Source organism: Urocitellus parryii, chromosome 11, assembly GCF_045843805.1.
Source record: "Urocitellus parryii isolate mUroPar1 chromosome 11, mUroPar1.hap1, whole genome shotgun sequence".
Taxonomy (NCBI): domain Eukaryota; kingdom Metazoa; phylum Chordata; class Mammalia; order Rodentia; family Sciuridae; genus Urocitellus; species Urocitellus parryii.
Window position 1 is genome coordinate 114,510,143 of NC_135541.1, and position 26,910 is coordinate 114,537,052.

Consider the following 26,910-nt stretch of genomic DNA (forward strand, 5'->3'; position numbering starts at 1 on the left):
TAAGAGTCAGCCCTCCATCTGCTGGCTTAGGAATAGCTGATAGCTGCCAGGATGTGAGGAGTGTGTGGTTATTGCAGAGGATAAGGTTCCCCCTCATGCAGAAATTCATCATCAGAGGCCTGGGACTTCTGCTCTGCACTTGTTGACTCTCCTTCCAAGCTTGGGGTCTTTTGAGGGCAGCCAGGGTCTAAGTCCTCTCTTTGTGTCTCCAGTCCTAGCCTAGCACCTGCCGTGAATGGAAGCTGAGCAGCTGTTTGGATGGATGGGGGATTAAGGCAACAGCTGGTGTCTCCCTTACCTCAGGCCTGCCTGCCTGTCTCCACCAGCTGTGCTTGAGGGATTGGACCCCTGCTGCCTTTTCCGACATCAGGAGTCGGCTGTTTCCAGCTGCTCTCCCCGTCTATTTCTCTTATAGGGGACTGGGGGCAGCTGTCAGCTGGGTGGCTGATCCAGGCCATCTGGTCCTTGTTGGGTCCTGGAGGGCTCAGAGGGGGAAGGGCAGGGTGAGCTAATGAAAACCCAGAGCCCTTGCACTATGGGCCTCGTCACCCTCATGCTTGCTCACTTTACTCCCCCAGGAACCAGGTCCCCTCAGTCCTTAAGATTATCATCTGCACCAGAGCTGTGCACATCCAGCCATCTACCAGTGGGCCTGACACCCACAGGGCTCCCAGGCAGCCTCCTTGGATACAGTGGCACAGGCCTGCTGTGTGATTTGGGGGACAACTGCAGTCTAGCCCAGTCTCCTCCAACAGGTGTCTTGTGCCTCTCTCCCACATACCAGCCTTGGGTCCTCTCTTCCTCCCTGGCCTAGTCATACCAACCTTAGCTGTTCCTCCTTTCACACCTAGGTATGTCCACAGTCCTCTTTGATGCCAGGCACTCATCCATTCTCAATACTAAGATTGTCAATGTAGATACCATCATCACTTCTTTTTTTTTTCTTTTCCATTTTTTTCCTTCTTTTCTTCCTCCTTCTCCTCCTCTCCCTCCTCTTCCTCCTCTTTGTCTTCCTCTTGTCATCCCCCTCTTCCTCTTTTCCCTCACTATACCCCCAGTCCTTTATTAAAAATTTTGAGACAAAGTCTCACTAAGTTGCCCAGGTTGGTCTCAAACTTGCAGTCTTCCTACCTTAACCTCCCAAATTGCTGGGATTACAGGCGTCCATCATAGTCCCTGGCTTATTCTTTCTTTTCCCAAGGGTCCTAGAGAGATTTCATCACTTCTGTCCTATGGTCACATTACCAGGCTATGACTATGGAGCGGATTTCACACCTTATCTCCAGAGCCAGCATTTTCCCCCTGCGTCCTCCCATTCACAGGGAATGGCCAGAGCCCTGCAGCATGGTCATCTTTCCCCCTAGCTTAAGCCACTGCTTGATCACACTTGTCTAAGAGCTGGACAAGTTGAGTCCATAGCCAGGGCACAGCCTTTCCAATGCCATTCCACCCATCTGCACATCTGGTGGTGTTAGCCCACCCACAGCTCACTCAAGCTGTGGTTTTTTTGTTTGTTAGTTTGTTTTGGGCGTGCTGGGGATTGAACCCAGGGCCTTGTGCATGCTAAGCAAGCACTCTACCAACTGAGCCATATTCTCAGCCCCTTAGCAAGCTGTGTCGACCAGCTGTGCTCACCAATGATAGCCAGCTGTACCTCAAACTCCATCTTTGTTCTGATCCCCCTTGCCAAGGGACCTTTCCCAGTTTACTTGCTTCCTATTCCCTGCTCTCTGTGTGTCTGCCTGAGACCTGTCCCCATCTATCCATGTGGCCTTGCTCTCAGAAGATAATCTCCTGTTTCCAAACTGCACAGCCCTTCAGCATGCTCCTCCTGCAGGGTGACATTTGTTCTGTGAACCCTCTCAGTTCAAGCTTTTCAGAACACCTCTCTAGCGGAAGGAGTCATGACAGAGTTCCCAGATCTTAATTGTATCCATCCTTCTGACCTAGTCCTCTAGCTGCCTCTCCCCCCCACCTTCCCTCTTCACAGCGCCAGCGTCCTTGGGAGGGACCATGTGGCACACTGGCACCCTTCCCACCTCCTCTGCCACCTTGCTAGCCCTGCCCACAAGCCAAGTTGCCTACACCATAGATGTCACAGTTGCAGCTGTCCCAGAGGGGAAGAGCCTGAGGCATGAGGTCATGGGGTTCAGTTGTCTGCCAGGGTAGGATCTAGAGCACTCTGCATTAGGAGCGTCCCCTGCCCTGCCTAAAAGAACCCACAAAATGCTCTTGGTGTGAGGGAAGCAGAGCCCTAGGGAGGAGCAGGGAACAAGGCAAGGTCAGCAGCTCCAGGTTGGGGTGGGGGTGTCCAAGGAAGGGCAGCTGCTGCTGCTGCCCCAGGGACACCAGCTGGCTTAGCCCAGCAGGCCAATGGGGTGATGCCACTTCTAGCCCCGTGTTTATTCAGGCGACTGGCAGGCTTTGCTGTTCCCACGAGGGGAATAAACTATACTGCTCCTCTGGGTTCTCAGAGCCAGGCTGGCCTCAAACCCTCCTCTGTGGAAATCTAGAATAATGGCTTCTACTGAAAGCAGAAGAGATTGGAGATTATAAATCAGTGAGCAGGGGTCCCTCTGGGGATCAGGAGGCAGGAGCTACCTTTGTGGGGCTGCCCCTTGCAGCAGAAACTTAGGGCCAGTTTCAAGGTATTCGGGAGTCAGGTGAGAACTTATTTCAAATAGAAAAGATATTCTGTCCACACAGAGTTGCCAAAACTTTTCATAGAGTCCTGTATCCACCACAGGGAACCAGAACACAGGGGGACAGGTATGGACTACATTAGTCCCATCCTTAGTATAGGGGCCAAGATTGTAAGGTGTTAGTTCTCAAGGTAGTCTGTTATCAAGGTGGCTAAGGGGTCGGTACCTTTGTCTGTCAGATTGCCCTGACTTAGGGCAGCACTTTTCACTAGTGAGGATCTTCTTGTTTGTTTATTGCTTCCTGCCCGCTTTCGGAGGGTGATCTTCACCAGGGCACCAGGTTCATTGGTCTTGCTCACACTTGATCCCTCAGCACTGGACACATTCATGAAAGAACAACACACTGGACCTAGTGGGCTCTGTTATCTTAGGACAGAGGACTACAGCAGGGACATCCACAGTGCTGCTCTTGACACGTGCTTATGGATTATGGAAATGCTTGAACCCCATTAAGATACCAGAATCTCAGCCTGAGGAAGACCTGCCCCTCTCACAGCCTCTCACACAGTTCTGCCCCCTTTTCCAGCAGCCATACTTAAGGTGGCACTTTTCATGCTTGTTTTGTTTTTTGGTGAGATACTGGGGATGGACTCCAGGGGCCCTTCACCACTGACTGAAGTACATTCCCAACCTGCTCTACTTTTATTTTGAGTTTGTTGAAGCTGGCCCCAACCTGTGATTCTCCTGCCTCTTCCTCCAGAGTTGCTGGGATTACAGGCAGGCCTGCACCCATACCAGTTTGAAAATCTGCATTTCTATAAATTCCTGTATGATGCTAATGCTGTTGGTCTCTACCTACCAGGACCAGGGCCAGGAGGCTGGGTGCTGATTCAGCTCAGCAGCTTTTAGGGGGGGCAGGGGAATACTGAGGATTCCATAAAGGGCCTCACACATAGTAGGCAAGTGCACTACCACTGAGCTATACCCTGAGCCCTTTTTAAAATTTTATTTTGAAACCCTCTCACTAAATAGCCCAGGCTGGCCTTGAACTTGCAATCCTCCTCCCTCAGCCTCCCAAATAGCTGGGATTACAGAAGTGTACCACCATACCTAGCAAGCTCTGCCACTTTTTAAAATGACTTTCAGCTATTAAGGTAGCTTAGTAATAAAGCTTTTGCCTAGCATGTGCAAGGCCCTGAGTTCAATCCCCAGTACTGAAAAAAAAAAGAAAAAAGAAAGAAAGAAAAAAAGAAAAATTATAAAATGACTTTCAGCAAATCACAGCCTTATTCAGGGCCTCAGGATTCTTCCTATAAAAGGTTAGGCTTGAGTTCTGGGGTCTGTTCCAGTTGTGACAGTCTATGAAAAATAACCACTTAACATATTCCATGCACATCTGTGGGTATTAACTCACTCAGTCCTTATAACAATGCATAGGGAAAGTGCTAGTACTATACTATCCCCATTTTTACAGATAGGAGACTGAAGCAGAGGGAGTTTGAGTAATTTGCCTGAGATCCCAGATCTAGGAATAGAAGTAATGAGGTATGAACCAGTTTTCTCCAGAACTCATGCTGTTAGCCATTGCTCTTGACTGTCCTTAACAGCCTCCATGAAGAATGACTTCACACCCAGTAAGACCACTCACTCTGGGAATTCTCAAAACAAGACCTCTTTCTCATGCACTTTTGCTCTTACACTTAATTCTGTGCAATTTACAGAGGCTGGTCTGGCTTAAGCCCCATAGAACACAGTGAGTCCTTCCAGGGCTTAAAACCTGGCATGCATTGAGATGTCCTGAGAATGGCATGGCCAATGTTTCTGGAGTCTGGTTAGTTTAACAAGCATCTTCTGGTCTTCTCTGGGCAGCCCCCATAAGAGCCATTGGAGCCACAGTGTCTGGGTGTCACGGTCTGCCTGGATATATACACGTTGCCCTGGCTCTGAGCCACCAAGGCTTCCCTCTGGGACATTAGTAACATCTTACCAGGCTGCAGATCTGTGGCTGGCCATGTCTGAACTTTACATTTCCCATGTCTATCTGTTAAGGACGATGAAAAGCAAACACATCCTGTATTTTGCATAGTTGCTTCCTCTACCAACCTCATAAACAGGGCCCAGAGAGCATCACATCAAACATTTTAGATGCTCATGGAAACCTTAGTATAGGGGCCAAGATTGGAAGGTATTAGATCTCAAGGTAGTCAAACTTCCCTAAAAATAACTCCAGGAGACAGGAGTTGACAGCTTTCCTATGATTCAGATCCTATTCAGTGTTTAACTTCGGCTGGATGCTGCCTCTGCTGCCCCCAGCCCACTCTTGCCCTGCTCTGAACTCACTAAACCTCTCTCATAGAATATAGGTAGTCTTTAATCCAGGACAAGAACCCCATGAGCATTTAGGTCCTTTTTCTCTGCCATACTGCACTTTAGACACTTGGAAGACACTCGCCAGAGTTGGTTGACTGAAATGTAGCTTTGGCCCTTTATGGTATGAACCAGGTCTGAACAGGGCTGATATGCCAAGGAGGGGTGGTGTAGGGAAACTTCCCATTGGTGAATAGAAAGGTTTGAAGTTAGCCTATCAATTGTCTACGTAAATGATACTAAAGCTAGAAAATAGTTTGTGCTCATTAGAATAGCAAACTGAGTAGATTTTTTTTGGCCCCTCTTCTAAAATTACTTGGAAAATCTTTAACTGAGCAACTGATTCACATGTGCAGATGAATAGAGGTTTGTTATAGTGCTCTTCATCACTGGGTAAGGCAGACTCTACAAAAGACAGGAAAGGAGCCAGGTCTCCTAGGAGTGGCAATGCTATTATTAGAAAAACAATGATGGTTTGGGCAATATTTCCAACAGTTGGCCATCCTGTGCCCTGCCTGGGGCTGGGCACACTCTTGGGCTGCAGTTACTTATTGGCCAATTCCTCAGGAGTGTTCTCAGGAGTCTCCATGTCTATTGTGTATCTAGGCTCCGTGGCTGCTGGCTGCCTACTGCGTGTCTTAAAACACTGTAACAGATCCTCTTTTTGAATCTTCTCTCTTCCCAGGAAGTTTCTAAAAACCTCACCAAGGAAAACGAGCAAATCAAAGAGGACATGGAAGAAATCCGAACTGAGATGAATAAGCGAGGCAAAGAGAACTGCTCTGATAACATCTTAGACAGCATGCCAGACATCCGCTCAGCTCTGCAGAGGGATGCAGCGGCAGCCTACGCCCACCCAGAGGTACAGCCCCAGCCCCTAAGGTCCTCTCCTTACAGCAGTGGGGGTATGAGGCTGGTATCTCTCATTTGCATAGAGCTTTTCAGGGTTCAGTCCTTTAGCAGTCGTGGTCTGTAAGTGCACTGGGCAGGGGATGATCCCATTTACTTAACCCTGAAGCCCAGAGAAGTTCAGTGAGTAAGTGTCGAAGCCAAGACTCAGATCAGGATCCCTCCAGTCCCAGCCCCATTCTTTTCATTATACCCATCATGCATTTGTGATCACTGACAGATAAGGAGGACATACGTGCATGGTGGATGCACATGGGACCATACAGGCTCATTCCGCTGTCCTGGCATCATTAATAACATCTTCTTGTCTTCTCAGAAATGTCTCTGCTTGAAAATGATAAATTACATGGTTCCCCCATTTACAAAGGGTTTAGTTATTTACTACATACTTTCACCACTAACTGTGTGGTCTTCACCGCAGCTCTGGAAAGTAGGCCAGGCAGAGGTCAATACCCCACTATCTTGCAGAGGACACAGATCCAGCAATGTTCCTTATCTCCCTGGCTCAGTTGGAAAGCAATGGCAGAGCCTCCAACCTCTATTTCTTCCCATCCAGTTCTGTCGCTAGTATGAAGCTACACTTTTGGGAAACAGAGCACTGTCTAAGATAATTTGAGTGATGCCAAAAGATCTGCTTGCTTAAAAGTGCCTTTACATTTAATGCCTGTTTCTTTTGGCTCCAGTTACTACCAACTTATGTTTATGTGCTAATGATTAAATGCAATGTACTGAGTTATCTTCTAAATTCATTGCCAAGGAACAGGCATTAATTTGGAAGATAACCTGAAAGTGTGGAAGAGGAAACAAGTAAATTTTGGTGGCAGGACTGGAAGAGTCCTGTAAGACATGCTGTTAGCAAGGTTGGTCTGGACAAAGTTTTATAAAAGGGTCTCAGGGACAGAAACACTTCAGGGAAGCCTTGCTTACTGACTTAAACTGGATACCAAGAATCAGTGGTGGATGCACACTGGTGCCTTGGGGATAGGTGTGTCATTGAGAAAATCCCTCTGTGGAAAGTAGGTATGGGGGGGGGCTGGGGATGTGGCTCAAGCGGTAGCGCACTCACCTGGCATGTGTGTGGCCCGGGTTCAATCCTCAGCACCACATACTAACAAATGTTGTGTCTGCCGAAAAACTAAAAAATTCTCTCTCTCTCTCTCTCTCTCTCTCTCTCTCTCTCTCTCTCTCTCTCTCTTTCTTAAAAAAAAAAAAAGAAAGAACATAGGTATGGGTATGGGTTGAGCAGGGTCTGGGTCAGTTAGATTCCCTGAGCCAGTTCCTCTGTGTGTTGTGACGTGAACAAGGTTGGGAAGTGTGTTAGCTTTCTGTTAATGCAACAAAACACCTGAGATAATTGACTGAAAAGAGGAAAGATTTAATGTGGCTCACAATTTCAGAGGTTTCAGTCCATGGTTGGTTAATCTCATTGCTTTGGGTAGGGCGTACGTGGTACCACAAAGCCAGTCACCTCATAGTGGCTAGGAAGCAAAAGAGAAGATGAGAAAGAGGCTCGGGGTCCCCGCACCTCCTCCAAGGGCATGCCTTCAATGACCTACCTTCTTCCCATCTCTCAAAAACACCATGGGCTGAGCCAACCCTTGAACACATGGTCCTTTGGGGGACACTTATGGTTTGAACTATAGTAGGAAGCATTGTTTTGCAGAACTTTATGAGTTGAGAGGGAAAGAAGGCTGAGAACTTTAGGATAAAGAAACTCGTCACAGAGCTTCCAAGCAGGCCACAGCAAAGGGCTTAGGGAATCTTGGTCACATGTATACTGGAGGCAGGACAGCAGGCAGATGAGGTCTCTGAGGCAATAAGCCCTGAAAAAGAATGGTGCCTGCACCTCCCCGATATATAACCAAAGTACAAACAATCCCAAACCACAGAATAATTATAAGGCAGGGCAATAAGTCTTGCTTTGCCCATGATGACTACTTTGGTGATTTTTTGGAAATAGCATATTCCTTCAGAAATTATTTTTATTCTCATTTTGGGGTGTCCCCAACATGCTGACCACGAAGCATGTGTTTAGTCTGCTCGGTGGGTCACCCCTGAGTGGGTCTGAGCTTGTAACGGAAGAGCCACGGAAGAGCCAGGGGACTTTTGACAAGAAGGGGAACGGAAGGCACCTGCTTATCACAGGTGGAGCCAGAACCTTATCCCAGTTCATCTGGCCTCCCCAGCCACCAGCTGCCCAGGAGAGCCAGCATTCCTGACCATCTCTAGCTTCCAGTTTCCCAGTCTGGCTAGGCTGGAGGATTTATCTGTTGTCTTGATGACACAGTATGTGGTATGCTCAAGGAACCCAGCTCAGATTTCCTGAGGGCAAACAGCAAACCAAACCAAACACACTAAACTCTTTTTCTCCTTGCTCAGCAAAGTCCTTCCCCTCCCCAAATTCCCATTCAGCACACTGCTGCAGTTAGCACAATCCACCCAAACCAGAGGGGCGGGGTGGTCAGGGGGAGTGGTGAAGAAGACCCTAAGGTAGGATCTTCCTCTCCCTTTGCAACCCTGTCTCTTTAGTGAACCCCATGCCGAAAAGGGGGTCGATGGACATGGTTGTTCATTTTCAGGGTTCTTGCAGATGACGTCAGGGGTTTCTTGGAATGGTGAGTGGTCAATTTGTAGGAGGCCTCTCTTCAACCTGGCCCCTGCCTAGAGGGTTGGCAGGGGGCTGGGGGACTGGAGTGGAGAGGGCAGGGTGGGAATGGGAACATCAGTGCCAGGAGTTGAAGTCATACAACAGCCTCTTGGATTAACAGAGAGGAAATCAAAGCTTTTTTGCAGCAGCTGCCGCCCAGTGCAGCCTGTCGCCAGTGAATCCAGGGAAATTATATGTTCCCTGGCAAAGGCTGTCCATGGTCTTGCTCCATCTCCTTGGCTGGAACAAAAAAAACTGAAGTTCCCACCCTTGCCTGGGAGCCTGGAACTAAAGACAGTTGCTAGGGTTTGCCACGAAGAAATGACAACCTCCTTTTGCAATGCAGAGGGAAACCGGGGCTCGGCAATTAGATGCCTCTCTGGGTCTGAGTCAGGGGATGTGGCGGGGGGCCTCTTGTCAGCCTCCCAGGCAGCTCTTTCCACTGGGAAATGAGGGATCTCCCAAGTCTGCTGGGCAGTAGCCAGACCGTGGCCCTGAGGTCACGGGGATGTAAGGGAGTTTGGGGATGGCAAACAAATGGTCCTGTGGTCACAGCTGTGGGTAGTGTGGCTCAGAAAAAGAAAGAGTGCAGACCCCAAAGTATGGGCCTATTTGTTGGTCATGTGATTTGATAAGCACCACTTCCTCAGCCCCTTCATTAAACGATTTTCAACTAAACTGCTAAATGACTCTGAGCCTCTGTTTCCTCATCTGTAAAATGTGGATAGCAATAACTACTTTGCCCCGTGATGATGTAAGGGTTAGAAATCATATAAAGGGTCATAGCCGTAATAGGTGCTCACTAAAATATCATTATCAATGGCCAGGTGTCCACCACACCTCTGGATAAGGTCACTTCATCATCAAGAACAGGGACTTCAGGGAGGGACAGGTAGCTGGAGTGGGGGCTGCCGAGGGCATGGTCAGCAGGTGGGCCTCCTTCTTCTGGGAAGCCCTTTGGCCCCAGCCAGGGAAGGCTGGCAGATAGGTGTCTCTTGCATTCCAGGAGTCTGTCGCCACTGCGTGCCAGGAGAGAGAGACACAGGCGTGTTTGGGAACTGCCGTATCTCTTGCACCATCTGAGTAAACTCTTGTCACGGGAAAACAAGAACAGACTTGGAGGTGTGGTTGGGAATAAGGACTCTGGGTTTCCTCCAGGCAAAAATTTAAAGGTCAAAACAGACTGGTTTTTTTTTTTTTTTTTTTTCCTCCTGTGCAAAGTGAAGAAATTGGCTGTGGTGGTGGGTCCCTGCAGTTAATGTGAAGTGGCTGAGGCCCTATTCTGCCTCCAGGCATTTGCCTTTCTTCATGGGCTCTGCCGTCAAGGAGGATTTCACCAGGACCCAGAATTACAGGGTCTAGAGGAGTTCACCTGCCTCCTCCTGGTAAAAAGGGGGAGGTTTTGATGGCTCCAGTGACAGCAGGAAGCTACCTCTTCTTTATTACCTGTTGGAGTCCTTGTGACAGAAGATCTGGACCACATTCCTCTCAGGTTTCCACACTCTCCTGAAGGAGCCATGCCTCTCAGAAGCTGGACTACCTGAAGTGTGGCCCTACTTTGAGCCCAGCTAGATCACCAGCCTTGTGCCCATTGTCCTTTGCTTTTTAAATTTAAGGGAGCATACTCTACGGGAAGGGAATATGACTGAACAGCCTAGTGCAGGACTGAGACCCTGCCATACTGTGGACACAAGAGGTCAGTTCTTCCAACTGCAGTGGCTCACACCTGTAATCCCAGTGACTCAGGAGGCTGAGGCAAGAGATCACAAGTTTGAGGCCAGCCTGGGCAACTAAACGAGACCCTGTCTCAAAATCAAAATTTTTAAAAGGCTGAGTGTGTGGATCAGAGGCAGAAGCACTTGTCTAGAATGTGAAAAGCTCTAGGTTCTATCCCTAGTACCACACACACACCATACAAAAAAAAAAAAAAAAAAGAAAGAAAGAAAACAAAAACAGTAGAAAAGTTTGTTGTCATTTCACAAAGAAGAGCTCTGGACTCAGTCCACAGCTGGTATGGTTAGCTCCAAGACACAGTGATTTCCATCCTCCAGAAGACCCTCGTGGTCACAAGGGGATGGCTGCTCAGCTCCAGCCATCTTGTTCACATTTTAATCCAGGAAAATGAGGAAGAAAGCAAAAGATGCCTCCCTACGTAGTTGGCACTCCCTTTTAGCAACTCTTCCGAAAGCTCCTCCAACCAGCTTCTTCTGCCTATACCCCACTAGCGAGAATGCCCATGTCCGTAATATTGGGTGTCTGTTAGGATTTAGATAATCAATTACAAATCTCTGCCACAAGGAGTGAAGTGGGGTCAGAGAGGAAAGATTAATTCTGTATGAGAAGGTCTGGGACTATTTCCTGGGAGGCCTGGGATTTTAGATGTCTTTAGAAGTGGGTAGATTTTAGTAAGTGGCTCTATGTGGAGGGACATGGAGAGGAGTTGGTAATAACTTTCCAGATAGGAAGTAAAAAATAGTCTGAGCAAAGATCCAGCTGCTCAGGAGAGCTTAGGAGTTTGTCAACTGACTAACCTGAAGTGTGGGTATTGATGGAGTAGGCAAGAGAAGAAGTCAAGGACTTTGGACATTGTTCTGTATGCAGTAGGAAGTGTTTGGGGCTGGGGAGTGACAAAGTTGTCGGGTACCCATTCTGATAGCTATAAAACCAATCAGGCTTCATCCGGAGACAATGTGCCTGATGGTCTTCAGGCTTCATGTCCCATCTGGGCACCCTCCCCTCACATTTGTCTCTCTGGAAGCAACTTAGGGCTAAGTTACCTAGGCCAGAGCTGAGAGTAGAACTGGGTTCTCTGGGCAGAGTAGCACTGAGGTCAGAGACCTCAATTCCGCAGCCATGCTGCTGCGTGGGTTCAAATCCTGCTTCTACTACTTACTTGTTGTGGGATCTTGGGCAATTTTAATGACTTCTCTGTGCCTCTGTTTCCTAATCTGTAAATGAGCATGATAAAAATGGGGCCCTCCCTCTCAGGGCTAATGAGAAGATTGACTTATTTAACGTTTCTAACACTTATAAAGTACTTAAAACAGGACACGGCTCTTGGGGAGTGTTACTGTTCTCTCTCTGGCTTTGCCCCCACCTAACCACTCTCTCTCTGACCAGTGACCTGACCTTCCCTTGTGTCCCCTCTGAGGAGCAGTATGAAGAGCGGTTTCTGCAGGAAGAAACTGTGTCCCAGCAGATCAACTCCATTGAGCTCCTGCAGACTCGACCCCTGGCCCCACCTGAGGTGGTGACGCGGCAGCGACCCCTTCACAGGCAGGTCCATCTGAGGGGTCGGCCGGCCTCCAAGCCCACCGTCATCCGGGGCATCACCTATTATAAAGCCAAAGTCTCTGAGGAAGAGAATGACATCGAAGAGCAGCGTGAGTTGGGGCCAGCAGGGAGGGAGTGGCCATTTGGACCAGGTGAGATGGAGCCACACACACCTCCCACAGTCCGGATGACTGTTGTAGCCCCATGCTGCAGGATTACAAGTTATCCAGAATTGTGGTGCAGTTCTTTATAACTTACTGAGTGGTCTTGATGCAAGTGACTTAACTTCTCTGGGCTTGCAGAAGACCACATGACAGAATGTGGCTGAGCTGGAAGGGACTTCAGTGCCCTCTAGCTCAGTCCTCCCTGTTTGCAGATTTGAGAGAAACAGTTTGGGGAAAAGACTCCTTAGAACCACATGGTAGGCTTCTACCACCTGTTTCTCCCTCCAGGGCCTTTGAGCTTGCTATCTGAGCCTCCAGAACCTCCCCCTTTGGATCTCATCCTTATTATTTATTTATTTATTTTAACAGAAAATAGCTTATCCCTCTCCTCATCATTTTAATCTTGTTTCCTTAACACTTCCTCTGCCTGTGCTCTTCCTGGTCTCCTGCCTCCTCCCGTCCTTCTCTTGTCTCCTTTCTATTCCTTTTCCCCGGAGTCCCCCAAAGGCCCCCATTCTTTTCCTGTCCCCAGGCGAGCTCCTTCCACCACCTGGTCTATGCAGCGGCCTCCGGGGTATGCTCCCTCCTTTGGTCTTTTCCTCCATCCAGTTTATTCTCAGTAGCTGGCGGTCATTTGGCTCATTCTGAACTGTGTTTTGGTCTTTTTATTCTTGTTGGTGACCTTATTGATTTGGGGGAGCTCTTTAACATATTCTGGATACAGATCCTTTGTCATCGTATGGATTGCAAATATTTGCTCCCCACCTGGCTTGCATTTTCAGTTCCTCTTTCCTTTTCTTTCTTTTTTCCCAGTGATGGGGAGCAAACCCTGGGCCAAATGCCTGCAGGCCAGGCAAGTAATTGACCACTGACCTGTGTGCCCTCAGCCCTGCTTTTTCAGTTCCTTAAATGGTGCTTCTGCAGAGTCCATGAAGTCCGATTTACTGATTATCTTTTTTGCAGTCTTTGTAGCCTCTCTAAGAAATCTTTGCCCTCCCATGTTTTGTTTCTGCTGAAAACCCTTCAGCCTCTTCTGTTTTACTTACAATAAAAATGAAAGTCCAGGCCGGATGTGGCAGCATGTACCTGTAATCCCAGCTGCTCAAGAGACTAAGGCGGGAGGACTGCGAGTTGGAGGCCAGCCTGGGAAACTTAACAAGACCCTGTCTCAAAAGAGAAAAAAAGGACTGGTGATGTCATCAGTGGTAGAACCCCCCTGAGTTCAATCCCCAGCACCAAAAACACACCAACAGACTGGAGTCCGAGCACAACCCAAGCCCCATGTGACCTGGCTCCTGATTCCCTCTGACCTTGCTGCCCTATTAGTCTCCCATCCACCCCTTCTGCCTCATTCTCTCTGTCTATCTTGCTGCGCCTGCACTTCCGCAGGCATGTTCTACCCTCAGGATCTTTGCACTACTGTTTTTCCCCGCCAGGCTATCTCCTTTTTCTCCAGAACTCTGCGCATCCCTTCATCTCCGTGAGCCCCATCTGACCACTGTATTCATAACTGCAGATTCATTCCCAGTGTACTTGAGCCACCTTACCCTACTCCCCCTCACAGCACCTTTAAACGGCAATTGATCCATTTATTGAGTGTCTCCACTAGTAGATAGCAGAAGCTCACGAGGTCAAGGGTCTTTATCTTGCTCAGTGTTGTTGGATGTGCCCTTTAAACACTTGTTGAATGAATGGACTGGATAAATCATGTCCTGCTGGTTATCAGGGTTCATAGCCTCCACCAGGGACCCCTGAGTTCCGGGTGGAGTTTAGCTGCAGTCTGTTCAGAAATACTCTCCAGGAAATACAGTGTCCTTTTGTCAGTGTCCCTTATCGCCTTCATCTAAAATCCCAGCGAGGGTCCATCTCCAACCAAGCCACCATGTTGAGAAAAGGAGTCCCTAATTCACTGGTGGGTTTCACTTGCTTTTGGCCAGGTTGTTTCTTACCCCAGGGACCAAATTGACCTTATCTCTGTTCCATAGAAGATGAACTTTTCAGTGGTGACAGTGGCGTGGATTTGCTGATTGAAGATCAACTCCTGAGACACGATGACCTACTGGCCAGTGCCACCCGGAGACCGGCAGCTACCAGTCATGCCGCTCTTGTAACAACTGACCTGGGCACCCAGACCACACCCCTGTTCTCAGCACTGCCACAGGCCTCGACCTCAGCACCTGGCCTCACGGAGCCCACTCTCCAGGCCTCCTCTGAACAACTCTCGACCACCCTCCAGGCCACCTCGGTGTTTCCAGACCACATGGGGGAGCTACCTCCTACTCAGGTGCCACCCACCACTGTGGCCCACACAGCCACCCAGCAGCCTCCAGTCTCGGCTTCTCTGGCCATGGCTCCGGGAGACATGTTTGTGGAAGGGATGCACACAGTCCCAGTGCTTCCCACTACGGTCAGGACAAACTTCCCGGAGAAAGATGTAACTGCTGGGCAGGGCGCAACCCTAGCCAGCCCCACCCTGAGCCCTGAAGAAGAAGATGACATTCGGAACGTCATAGGTGAGTTCCTCCAGGTAAAAGACTGAGCCAGATGGTCAAAGATCTTCATAAAGAAAGGCAAGTGGGGGGGGCTGGGGTTGTGGCTCAGTGGTAGAGCGCTTGCCTAGCATGTGTGAGGCACTGGGTTCAATTCTCAGCACGACATAAAGAAATAAATAAAGGGCCACCGACAACGAATAAAATAAAAAAAAGAAAGGCAAGTGGGGTGTTAGGGGTGTAGTTCAATGGTAAAGAACCCCTATGTCAACCCTTGTACTCCAAATAAATAATCAAACAAACAAACAAAAAACAGATCACCAGATTTGCAAAAACAAATCCAAAAGGGAAGTGGAATTATGTCTTTGGCAAATAATTAATTTTAACATCCAGGGTTTATGAATTTAAAATGTGCCAGTGACAAGTTCAGAATCTCCTTTCCAAAATATATGTATAAATGAATACAGACAATATCTCGTCTTTATTTGTCAGTTTTATAGACATTTATCAAGTAGACTTTGTGATGAGTATTAAAGTACGTGCAATTAGTGAGTAAAGTTTTCTACGGTAATTTTATTTTATTTTATTTATTTGGGACTAAAGATGAACCAAGGGGTTCTTTACCTCTGAGTTACATCCCTAGTCCTTTTTATTTTTTATTTTGAGACAAGGTCTCACTAAATTATCCAGGCTGGCCTCCGGAGTCACTGGGATTACAGTGTACCGCCATACCTGGCATCGATAGTAATTTTATCAGGCCTCATTATGAAATAGCAAAGGGTTGTTACTGAAGGCAGGTCCCAGAATCATAGCAGAGTGGGAGCAAGAGAATGATCAGTACGATGGGCCCTAGTGCAAAATCCTATGAACCCTATCCCTTGAGAACATGGAAACATTGTGGTATCATGTGACAAACGCTATAACAGAGAAACAGGAGAAATGAAAAAATGAAATAGGAGACTTATTGGTCTGGCTGCTAGGAAGACCAGGGCATGTTTCTAAAGGAGACATTATTTGAACTGGGTTTTGAAGGATGAGTAGAAGCTTTTGATGCAAAAAAAGAGAAGTCTTCTGATATTAGGTCTAAAGGAGCTAGGTGTGTTCCAGAAGCATGGAAGTTCCATGGCTACAAGACGACTATGAAAACAGTGAAACAGGAGAGTGAGGTAGGAGAAGGAAAATGGAGTAGTTACATATATGTCTTCCAAAAAGACCTAAACCAAATATTTATTAAGTCACCACTGAGAATCACTAAAAACTGCTAACGGATAATAATGTTGTCCAAATACTTGTGGAGCAGGGTGCAGTGGAGTACATCTATAATTTCAGGGACTCAGGAGGCTGAGGCAGGAAGATTGCAAGGTCAAGGCTAGCCTGGGCAATTTAACAAATCCTGTCTCAGAATAAGGCCAGGGATTCACCCTGGGTTCAATTCACAGTATCTCTCTCTCTCTGTCTCTCTCTCTCTCTCTCACACACACACACACACACACACACCAAACTTGTTGAAAATACACAGTTTGCCTTATACATCTGTTTTCCTTCTCCCCAATTTCCATTTACTTGGCAGCCTTGTTCCCAATCTGTCTTCAGAATAAGATGTGAAGATGTCAGCTTCTTGTAGACCCAACGTAGTGGAAGGAGCACCCACCAGGAGACACACCCCTGGGATGGCCTGGTCCCTGTCATTGTGTAACCCTGTTTACATCCCTGCCTTTTGTTCAGAACCATCACTTACATCATTATCCTGGTGTTCTGCTAAAGTTCACCACACCCTGATATAGAAGGGATTCTTATTGGGTAAAAATCCCAAAGTACTGGCAGAAACAAGGACACAGCCATTAAGAATAGACCCCAGGGCAAACCCTCATAAATGCTGGCCTGGAGAACACTGAGCAAGAAAGCAGTTCTGGGCCGTAGAGGCTGGAGTGGGAGCAGGAGAGAGTATTTTTTTGTTTGTTTGTTTTTAATTTTCCTTCCATGGTAGGAGCAGCTAATGAGAGCAGAAGGCTGATTCTCCACTGCATGGATAAGTTTTGTTGTTCTGGGTGCCACTTCATTTCTGCAGAATGCCTTGGGGTCTGAACAGAGGCTCCTACTTCTACACAGGCTCTAGGCAGCCTGGATTCCAAGCTTCTGGAACCACAGTCCTTTAGTCTAGCACACCACCCCTACTTTGCCATGGAGTGAGCTCTGCTGGGCACCAGTACCTCTACTCTTGAGCTTTCTATCAACCTTGGGTAGGAGGGCAGTTCCTGCTGGTATTTAGAAATCTGCTCTCATGGCCCCTCCACACATAGACTGGACACTCATGGTATGGACAGGCTACAGGTGGGACTCACACACCTGTCTGTTCTCAAGCCATGGGTTTGAGCCTGGGAGCCTCTTCCTTTGGAGATGCACTAGCCAGGAGAGGCATTCCCCATTATCTCAATAACCAGCCTCCATCCTGGCTCCCAGCTTCTACCCTTTCCCTGTCTGTTTTTTCTAGGTTTTGTCACCAGTGGGCTTTTCCAGTGTGAATTCTGACTTGTACCTTTCTGGGGGTCTTAAGACTCTACCCCCTCCTGATGGGGATGCTGATGCCCCCAAAGAAAAACCCTTATCTTAGCAGCTATTTACTTGGGAGCTGGGGACTAGGGACACATACTCTCTTTTAACTAGAATAATTGTCAAGCGGAGAGGATTTTAGGCTCATTAGCCAGCAGTGTTTCCCAGAATAGCTGGGGTTTTGCCTCTGTGTTTACCCAGAAAAAACTTGGATGTGACCCAGGCATGGTGACACATGCCTATAATTCCAGTGACTCTAGAGGCTGAAGCAGGAGGATCACAAGTTTGAGGCTGGCTTGGGAAACATAGTGATATGCTGTCTCAAAATTAAAAAATAAGAAGGTCTGGGTATGTAACTCAGTGGTAGGGCACCTCTGGGTTCAGTCCCTAGTATCACCATATCATTTGGCTGAAACAGACACAGGCCACTGACTTCCTGCTGGGGGAAAGCTGTTTGATGGCAATTTTGATTTTTGAGCTGCTTAAGATGTGGTTTTAAACTGGGCTGCTTTTAAAAGGCACGTCTTATCCCAGGGTTTCCAAACCTGATTTTGTGATGTTGTAAAATGCCTACCATTATCCTCAGAAGAGTTGTAAGATTTTAGAAGAATGTCAAGCATAAGGAAATAAGAAATTATTCTTGGCTGAGCAAATAAGCCTTTGGTGGTAGCATTGCTCAAGAACAGGGAGAAGAAAGATGCTGTCAGTGACAGGAGCCAGGGCTGTGGGAAGGAGTGATGACCTTGGAGGTGGTGCCCTGCTCACAGCCTGGCTTGGAGTGGATTGCTTCAGCTGCTGCAGAGGAATAGAACAGTTGAGCCATGTGGCCATGACTTTGCACGTCCTAGGCCTCATGGAAGATGATTCCTGGTGTGTTTTTTAGAAGGAACTGGTTTGGACAGGGAGCAGGGAGTGGGAAGGAGCAGACAAAGAGGACAGTCATCTTAGGACAATACAGGCAAGAGCCTGTCTCATATTTGCATCTAGGAAAAATCATGATCTGTAAAGAATGTCTCCCCCACAAAGCACATAGCCTTAACAATTCCCAAGCCTTGGCCGGCCACTCTGGCTGCAGTGTGAGATGGCCAGGCCTGCTGGCCTCGGGTCATGGAAGCTGCTCCGTGGCAGCTGGAGAGGGGATGCTGATGTGGACTAGGGAAAGTGCTTTCCAGAGACTCCAGCTGTGGAGTCTTCCCAGGCTTTTTCCTCATCAGTTTCTTTAAGTCCTTGACAGGCAGGTCCCTTCTGAATCCACAGGCACCCTGAAGGCTCCCCTAGTCTCACCCCTCAAACTTCTGGAAGCTTCAGTCATCTTAGAACACAGGGGCTACTAACCCTAGAAGTAAGACGAGAGCCAGGCATGGTAACACATGCCTGTAATTCCAGCAACTTGGTAGGCAAAGTCAAGAGGATTACAAGTTCAAATCCAGCCTCAGCAACCTCGTGAGACTCTGTCTCAAAATAAAAAATAAAAAGGCTGGGAATGTAGCTCAGTGGTGGAGCATACCTGAGTTCAATTCCCAATACCTCAAAAAAAAAAAAAAATAGAAAGTGGGGCTATTCTTTATAAATGAATATGGATCAAAGTCTAAGCCTCTGGACAAGGATAAGGAGTCTACTCGTAATGTCTTCTGCCCATGCCAGGCCAGGCTAGAAAGATCCAGAGGGAGTGAGACATGATCCCTTCCATAGAGGAGCTAACTGCATGGGAAAGGCCACAGATGGCTAAAGGGGCAGAAAGCAAGTGGCCAATGCATGCTCTCGGGTTCCCTCTCCAAGGGTAGCCATGAACTTACCCAGCTCCCAGGACAGAGAGGAACCTGAGGCAGAGGTAACCGTGGGAGTCACGGGTGGGCAGGGCAGAGTGAAGGCAGCCAGGTGTATGCTCACAGCCTAGGATGACAGGGAGAAGGGTGAGATTCCTGGATAGGGAACCAGGGCCAGAAGATGAGGGGGCATAAGAAGTTAGGATTTCATTCTAAAAGTGGTAGGGAGGGGTCTGAGCATGGAAACAATGTGCAGATTTGATCAGTTGTTATAATGAGCACTGGCGGGGCTGGGAATGTGGCTCAGCGGTAGCGCGCTCGTCTGTCATGCGTGCGGCCCGGGTTTAATCCTCAGCACCACATACCAACAAAGATGTTGTGTCCACCGAGAACTAAAAAATAAATAAATAAATAAATATTAAAAATTCTCTCTCTCTCTCTCTCTCTCTCTCTCTCTCTCTCTCCTCTCTCACTCTCTCTTTAAAAAAAATTAAAAAAAAAAATAATGAGCACTGGCATTTGTGTGTCAGGATACCAAGAAACATTCTGCCCTAGAGGCCGCACCCAGACTTGGGTATGGACCAACAGAGAAACATGGTTTTAGCTGAACTTAGTAGTGCACACCTGTAACCCAAGTGACTGAAGATGCTGAGACAGGAGGATCTCAAGTTTGAGGCCAGCTTCAGCAACTTAATAAGACCCTGTCTCAAAAAAAATAAAAAGGGCTGGGGATGTAGCTTATGGTTAGAGTGCCCTGGGCTCAAACCCACCTCCCTGCCCCAATGCTGATACATGCAAGTAGGAATGGGCAAGAGATTTATTTTAAGCTGGTAATCTGAGGATCAAATTTACCCCATAACGTACTTTTACCGTCTTAAATTTGAATGCTTTTGGGACAGATGCTCTTCCAGTTCTCCTTTGTCTATTGCTGCAAGTTGGTCTCACGCTCTAAATTGTCTCAGTTCTGCCTGGACCCTGGAGGCAACTGATTTTGAGATCTCTGAATAGAGGCAGATGGCAGGAAGCAAGAATGGCAATGCCAGAGGGGCTGATATGCTAGGGTAGGGACCTTGGACTTCACAGATTGGTGGGAAATGGTGAGCTAGAGATCAACTAGTATAAACGGAGTGAGCCAGGCCAAAGTCAATGAGGCCCCAACTAAGTCCCAGAGGTGGAGGGGAAAGGCCAAGAAGTGAAGAGGAGAGAGAAAGGATGCCACTCATTGACCACTAGGAATGTGGGTGGAGAAGAAGGGGACATCAGAATGACCTCTACTTCTGGCTTGGCTAGTGTGTAGCATAGCGGGCCTTTCTAGGACAGGACACACAGGCAGAGCAAGCTACGAACTGGAGCAAGTTGATTCCCACTGTAATGCATTAAGTTTGAAGAAGCAGGAGGACACCTGGGGAAAACAGAGTAGGCCATTGGATGTCTGATGCTCAGAAACAAGACCTGGTCTGAGAGTCATCAATAAGAACTGAGCTTAGCCAATGAGGGCACAGGGCTGAGAGGAGAGGAGGCTGGCAGTGGAACTTGGCGATTGAAGGAATAACATCTGGAAGGTGGGCAGAGCCAGCCCAAGAGCTGGAGATGGGATGGTCAGGGAAATGGGTGGCCCCAGGAGAGAGTGGGGTATGGAAGACTAATGGGGTGTGGAGAGAGAACTCTTGGGCTGGGTAGGGGGACTGGAGGCAGCCTCTGACCTGAAGAGAGGCTTGACAAGCACCAGAGGATTAGAGAGCTTCCCTGAGGGACAGTGCCAGGTGCGTAGGGCAATAGTCTAATTGAGCTGAGGAGCACGCCGGTATCATGGGTGACAAAGGGATATACCCTGCAGAGAGTCTTGTCAGGGGGGCTCACAGTTGGGGGCAGGGAGGGGAGGAATGGTTCTTGTTTGCTGATGTACTTTTTTAGGATACTGAGATTCAAGTAGGTTTATATGCTGAAGGGAGAGTTTCTTCATCTCAGACCTTGGTAACATTTGAAGTAGGGCCAGCTGCTTCACAGGACTATTGATGGGTGAGCGAGTTAATACACAGAAAGTTTGTGGTCAACGTTATCCATCACCATCACCATCATCTTTGGCAGCTCTGCTTTGGGAAACCTAAGATGAGTCACAAGACAGCACCATCCTTTCTCTGAAATTTCTTTGAACTGCTTCCCATGTTTCTGACATTAACCTTGAAAAGGCGTCAACATACAGTTGTCTTCTTTCCAAGGCTGACAATCTCTTGCCAAGAGTAGGAGCTTCTGCACTGCCCTAGCCTCTCACAGAATGGTGATGTGGCTGACCTCCTCCCTGGATTCTGTCTTCAAATCCTCTGAAGCTGCATCAGTGCTGTCATTCTTGCCTGGGCTCGTCCACCCCAAGTGCTGGCTGGTGTTCGCTGTAGTTCAAAGCATGTGGAAGTGTGTTCTGTGCTCCCAGGTATTAGAACTATGAGGCTGTAACCTCTTCCTTCAGAAATCAGGTTGCCTCCCTGAACCCCAGAAGTTGACTCCATTTGTATTAGTTTCCTGGGCCTCTGAATTATAACAAGTTTAGTGGCTGAAAAACAACAGAAATTTATTCTCTAACAGATCTGGAGGCCAGAAGTCCAAAATTAGTTTTATAGAGCTAAAATCCTGGTGTCAAAGGGCTGTTTCCTTCCAGAGGCTCCAGGGGAGAATTCGTTCCTTGTCCTTTCCAGCTTCTGATGGCTGCCAGCCATCCTTGGCTTGTGGCCACAAAACTCCAATCTTTGCTTCCACTTATCACATTGCCCTCTCCCTTTTGGTTGTCAAATATCCCTGTGACTCTGTTAGAAGGATCCTGTGATGGTGTTTACATATCCAAGCTAATCTTTTCAAGATTCATAACTTAGTCATAGCTACAAAGTTCCTTTTGCCATCTAAGGTCATCTAAGGTCACATTCACAGGTTCCAGGGATTACAGCCTAGATATCTTTGGGGGACATCACTCAGCCTGCCATACCTTTATCAGGACAGATTCTCCAAGCACTCTGGTAAAGTAGGCAGAGCACATATTATACTCGTTTCACTGCTGAAAAGGTTAAATCTCTGTAACGTTATGGAGGCAACACCAACTTTGGAGTTAGTGGCAGGGCTAAGACAAAAGCCAGGCCATTGACTCCAAGCCTGGGCACATCTATAGCTCCACATGAGCCCATGAGAGTCTTGGTGCTAGCCAGGTGCAATGGTGCACACCTGTAATCTCAGGAATCAGGAGAGGAGGATCACAAGTTTGGGGCCAGCCTGGGCAACTTAGGGAGACCCTGAACCCGCTCAAAATGAAAAATAAAAAGGGCTGGAGATGTAACTCAGTAAAACATCCTGAGTTCAATTCCAAATACTCTCTTCTCCCTCCCCGCCCCCCCCCCCAAAAAAAAGAGGGAGAGCCTCATTCTGAGACAGGATCTTGAAGGTATTTGAGGGGATGCCCAGAGTGGTTCAGGACATTAAAAAACAAAACAAACAACAGCAACAAAAGAAAAACAGGCTTTCCGAGCCTATTAACATTTTCTTTGTCTGGTCAGAGAGGTAGCATGGCTGTGGCCACCCCAACAGAAATACCTCACCTCACATAGCTGTTTGCGGGGCTTTGGGACATGGCTGGCAGGCACCTCTGAGACAGGGAATCCATGTTTTACTGGACTCTGCCAGGAAGGGGCACATGAAAGTGCCCTTCCTGGCAACGGCATGCAAGGGCTTACCTCAGTGCAGGGAGCACAGCGTCTCCACGGGCAGCCAGCGCCTCACTTAGCGCCAGAGAATGAGATATTTTTCCATCAGGCGCCACAGGCCGGGCTCGGCCAGAGACTTCTGTTTTATTGTCTTGAACAGATGAGCTCAGTTGTGGGGGGATGAGGCATTGGCGGGTAGGTTCTGTTGTTTGTCATGTGGAGACTGAATCTCTCCTCTCCCTGTCAGAGTAGGACCCCATAAACCCCACACTAAGCTGCTAAACCCTGCCAAGTGCACCCAGCTGTGGGGCCTGCCTGGAAAACAATGTTCATCTCATTTCTACCCCCTGGCTGCCCTGGACCCCCGTGCCAAGGGCACAGCTGCCTGCCCCCATCCTGCCAGCTGGATGCCTTGGGCTCCTTCCTCACATCACTTTTGGATGAACAGATTGGAGCAATTTGGAAATGGGGTGGCTTGGACTCTAGAGAACCCCGAATTCAAACTATAGGCCTGTGGTACTTTTATCCCAGGTGAGTGTCAAGAACCGATTAATTGCTGGGTGCAGTGACACACACCCATAATCTCAGTGACACCAGAGGCTGAGGCAGGAGGATTGTGAGTTAGAGTCCAGGCTGAACAACTTAGTGAGAACCTGTCTCAAAATAAAAAATAGAAAGGTCTAGGGATGTGGTTTAGTGATAGAGCATTTGTCTAGCATGTAGAAAGCTCTGGATTTAATCCCCCGCACTGCCAAATAAATCAATTAGCAAAAGAACCAATCACTCTCCTCACTGTTGTTCTTCTGGTCTTGCAGTCTTGATGGCCCGTAGTCTTGCTGGTCCCCGCTGTTAGAAGGGGCTGAGGAAGCTTTGAGCATTCATCTGCTTCTCCTGATGCCCTCTTGCTATCTCCTCCATTGCTCACTTGAGTGGGTATGGAAAGATCAATATGCCCTTAATCTCATGTGGGACTTCAGTCTCATTCAAGGATATGTTAAAAACTAGTATTACATATTAAGCATCGTAGGCTGTCAACTTGGTCTGGAACCCAGTATAGTTTTAGTGACTTTTTAAAGTCTATCCTGGATACTAAGCCACTCTAAAGAGTCATTAAGAAGGATATTGCTGAGTTCCTGTTTCATTAAGGCAGACTTGAACTGTGTGTGTGTGTGTGTGTGTGTGTGTCGCACGCACATGTGTATATGTGTGTGAGATACTGGGGATTAGAACACAGGAGGTTCCTACATCCACAGTAAGCACTTTGTGTGGGGACTTGGTGCTCTTCCCCTCCAATTCCCAAGCAAAGGGCCCTGGCATCCTGCTGCCAGAGTGACAGACATGGATTGGGGATAATGCTTTAGGATCTGGTGTGTGAGCCTCAGGGATGTGAATACCCACGTGTGGGGACTGCTCCCGGGCAGCTTGGCAACTTAAAGAGCTGATGTTCCTTGTTCCAGTGTTCCTGGTTACACCCAGCAGATTCCTCTCCTCTTCTCACATTTCTCATGTGATGCAGTGACAGTGTTACTGTGTTCACATGTGATGCTGTTACTGAGTCACTGTGGTGCACTCACTCAAGGATCAGCCCATCCACTGGTATCTGTGAAGTGACAGGTGCTATGTGTTCTGGCTACCAAGAATACAAAAGGGAAGACCACAGCCCCTGCTCCCTTGGTGCTTACACTCGGGTTGGGGTGGGTGTTGTGGGAGGAGAGAGATGCACAGGCATTGTGGAGATCAAGGTGGCACATCCTGTCAGACAGGTACCTTCATGCTGGACATGGTGGTACACTGTTGAAATCCCAGTGACTCAGGAGGCTGAGGCAGAAGGATCCCAATTTCAAGGCCAGCCTGGGCAACTTGCAAGATCCTATATCAAAATAAAAAATAAAAATGGCTGGAGATGTAGCTCAGTAGTAGGGCACCCTGTTTAATCCCCTGAACCACAGAGAAAGACACATTCGTGGCTTTGTGGGAGCAGGATGGAATAGAGGGATAGAATGGCTTTTCAGAGGAGGGTAAGAGCCAGGAAAGGACTTTGGATATTAGGTCCTTGAGGAATAGGATCAAAAAGTGAGAGAATAATAGGAGCAAAGCCTGGTGGCATGATAGTGGCCCAGGATGGGGAGAGTGGATGGTTTTGTAGGAGAGTGTAGGATAGATAAGGGGAATAGCAGCAGGTGCCTAGGGTTAGGTCATACAGGGCTGTTAAAGGCTGCCAAGGAATTTAGATCTGGGTGGAAGAGCCAACCAAGACTTCTGGGGTGGGGCATTATTAGATGGTCCCAACACTTCCATCCACCTCTTATCCACCAGGAAGGTGCAAAGACACCCTGTCCACAATCACGGGGCCGACCACTCAGAACACATATGGGCGGAATGAAGGAGCTTGGATGAAGGACCCCCTGGCCAAGGATGAGCGGATTTATGTCACCAACTATTACTACGGCAATACCCTGGTAGAGTTCCGGAACCTGGAAAACTTCAAACAAGGTACATGTGATGGGTCCAACTCAGGTACCTCTTCCTTGCTTCATAGTCCTCTGTTTTAATCACAGCCAGACCTCTTTGAATGAGAATGGTGACATCTTCTGATGGCGGAAGGGCCTGTCCTGGGAGGTGGTCTCCCACACTGCCTCACAAGCTCTACTGTCTCTCTTCTCTCAGCTCAGCTGCTCCTTCCTAGCTTCTGTAACACAGGATGACCTTGAGTCTAGTCCAGGAAACAGTAGCGAAATAATTTCCCTTTCCTATTGTCCTTGAGAGTTTACAAATCTCACTGAAATATGTCAAGCACCCTGGATTCTTGATATAATCCAGTAAGGCAAGGGGAATTTGCTCTTTCCACTTTACAGATGAGGATGATCATCAGATGAGATAATGTTCAGGATATTTAAGCAGCTTTCTATACAACACTAGAAAGGGGCAGACCCAAGATACCAACCCAGGTCTAAAGACCCCTAGTTGATAACTTGTCCCATCACAGAAGTTGCCCTGTCCCTCTGCAATACTGCCCTGAAGCCTCCGCCTTCTTGCTACCCACAGGTCGCTGGAGCAATTCCTACAAGCTCCCATACAGCTGGATCGGCACGGGCCATGTGGTGTACAATGGCTCCTTCTACTACAACCGGGCCTTCACCCGCAACATCATCAAGTATGATCTGAAACAGCGCTATGTGGCTGCCTGGGCCATGCTCCATGATGTGGCCTATGAGGAGGCCACCCACTGGCGGTGGCAGGGCCACTCAGACGTGGACTTTGCTGTGGACGAGAATGGCCTATGGCTCATCTACCCTGCCCTGGATGACGAGGGCTTCAGCCAGGAGGTCATTGTCCTGAGCAAGCTCAATGCTGTGGACCTGAGCACACAGAAGGAGACCACGTGGCGCACAGGGCTGCGGAGGAATTTCTATGGCAACTGCTTTGTCATCTGTGGGGTGCTGTACGCCGTGGACAGCTATAACCAGCGGAATGCCAACATCTCCTATGCTTTCGACACCCACACCAACACACAGATCGTCCCCAGGCTGCTGTTTGAGAATGAGTATTCCTACACTACCCAGATAGACTACAACCCCAAGGATCGCCTCCTCTACGCCTGGGACAATGGCCATCAGGTTACCTACCATGTCATCTTTGCCTACTGACACCCTTGTCCCTGCAAAAAGAAGCACAGGGGGCCACTTGCACCGTGTGTGTGTGTGTGTGTGTGTGTGTGTGTGTGTGTGAGTGTGAGCACGTGGACGGGTGTTGTTTAAAAATATATATTATTTTGTATAATATTACAAATGTAAAATGACAGTTTGGGTCTATTTTTTTTATATGGATTGTAGATCGATCCATACGTGTATGTGCTGGTCTCATCTTCCACAGTTTATATTTTTGTGCAAATGAACTTCTCCTTTTGACCAGTAACCACCTTCCTTCCTGCCCTCCACCCCTCCAGCTCCCAGATCCCAACAGTCCAAAGGTCTTTTAGTCTGGCTCTTGTGGACAGACTACCAGGAGTAGGAATGAAGGAGGCAAGAAAGAAGTGCTCAGTGGCGGGAAAAAAGTTTTATGTATTGGAGAAGTTTTAAAAACACAGAAAAATGCTTTTTTTTTTAATAAAGAAGAATTTTAAAATCCTCCCCCGGTGTGTGTTTGTTTAGCAGGAATGTGTCTTGACAGGTGTTGGATCCCTCTCCCAGGAGGAGGTGCTACTTGGTGTAATCCACAAATGTTTTCTTGCTGAATGGACTGTGTCCAAGTTCAGGTCCAAGGGACTCCTTCTCCCCTCTGGATGGGGGTTTTTCTCATGGGGGATTTGGAACGAAGTGACCTGTGTTCTCTTCAATGTTGCAACACTGATTCCTTCATTTCTCTTCTGCAGTCTCACCAGATTGTTTGCTCTTACTGTACTGCTTTTTTTTTTTTTTTC

General features: G+C 48.1%; 1 protein-coding gene across 6 annotated transcripts in view; it reads left to right on the top strand.

The window, feature by feature from the left end:
• Olfml2b (olfactomedin like 2B) overlaps nucleotides 1–26,569 on the top strand; it is a 40,951-nt gene extending 14,382 nt beyond the window's left edge. The window contains exons 4-8 of one of the 6 annotated variants that reach the window (XM_026412675.2): nucleotides 5,695–5,871; nucleotides 11,717–11,948; nucleotides 13,988–14,515; nucleotides 24,807–24,983; nucleotides 25,536–26,569. In XM_026412675.2, the coding sequence (XP_026268460.2) occupies nucleotides 5,695–5,871; nucleotides 11,717–11,948; nucleotides 13,988–14,515; nucleotides 24,807–24,983; nucleotides 25,536–26,137 (1,716 nt within the window). In that variant the 3' untranslated portion in view covers nucleotides 26,138–26,569. Of the gene's footprint in view, nucleotides 1–5,694; nucleotides 5,872–11,716; nucleotides 11,949–13,987; nucleotides 14,516–24,806; nucleotides 24,997–25,535 lie in introns of all 6 variants that reach the window. The other 5 variants (XM_026412678.2, XM_026412676.2, XM_026412679.2 and 2 more) reach the window with 5 other exon arrangements.
• The last annotated feature ends 341 nt before the right edge of the window (nucleotides 26,570–26,910 follow it).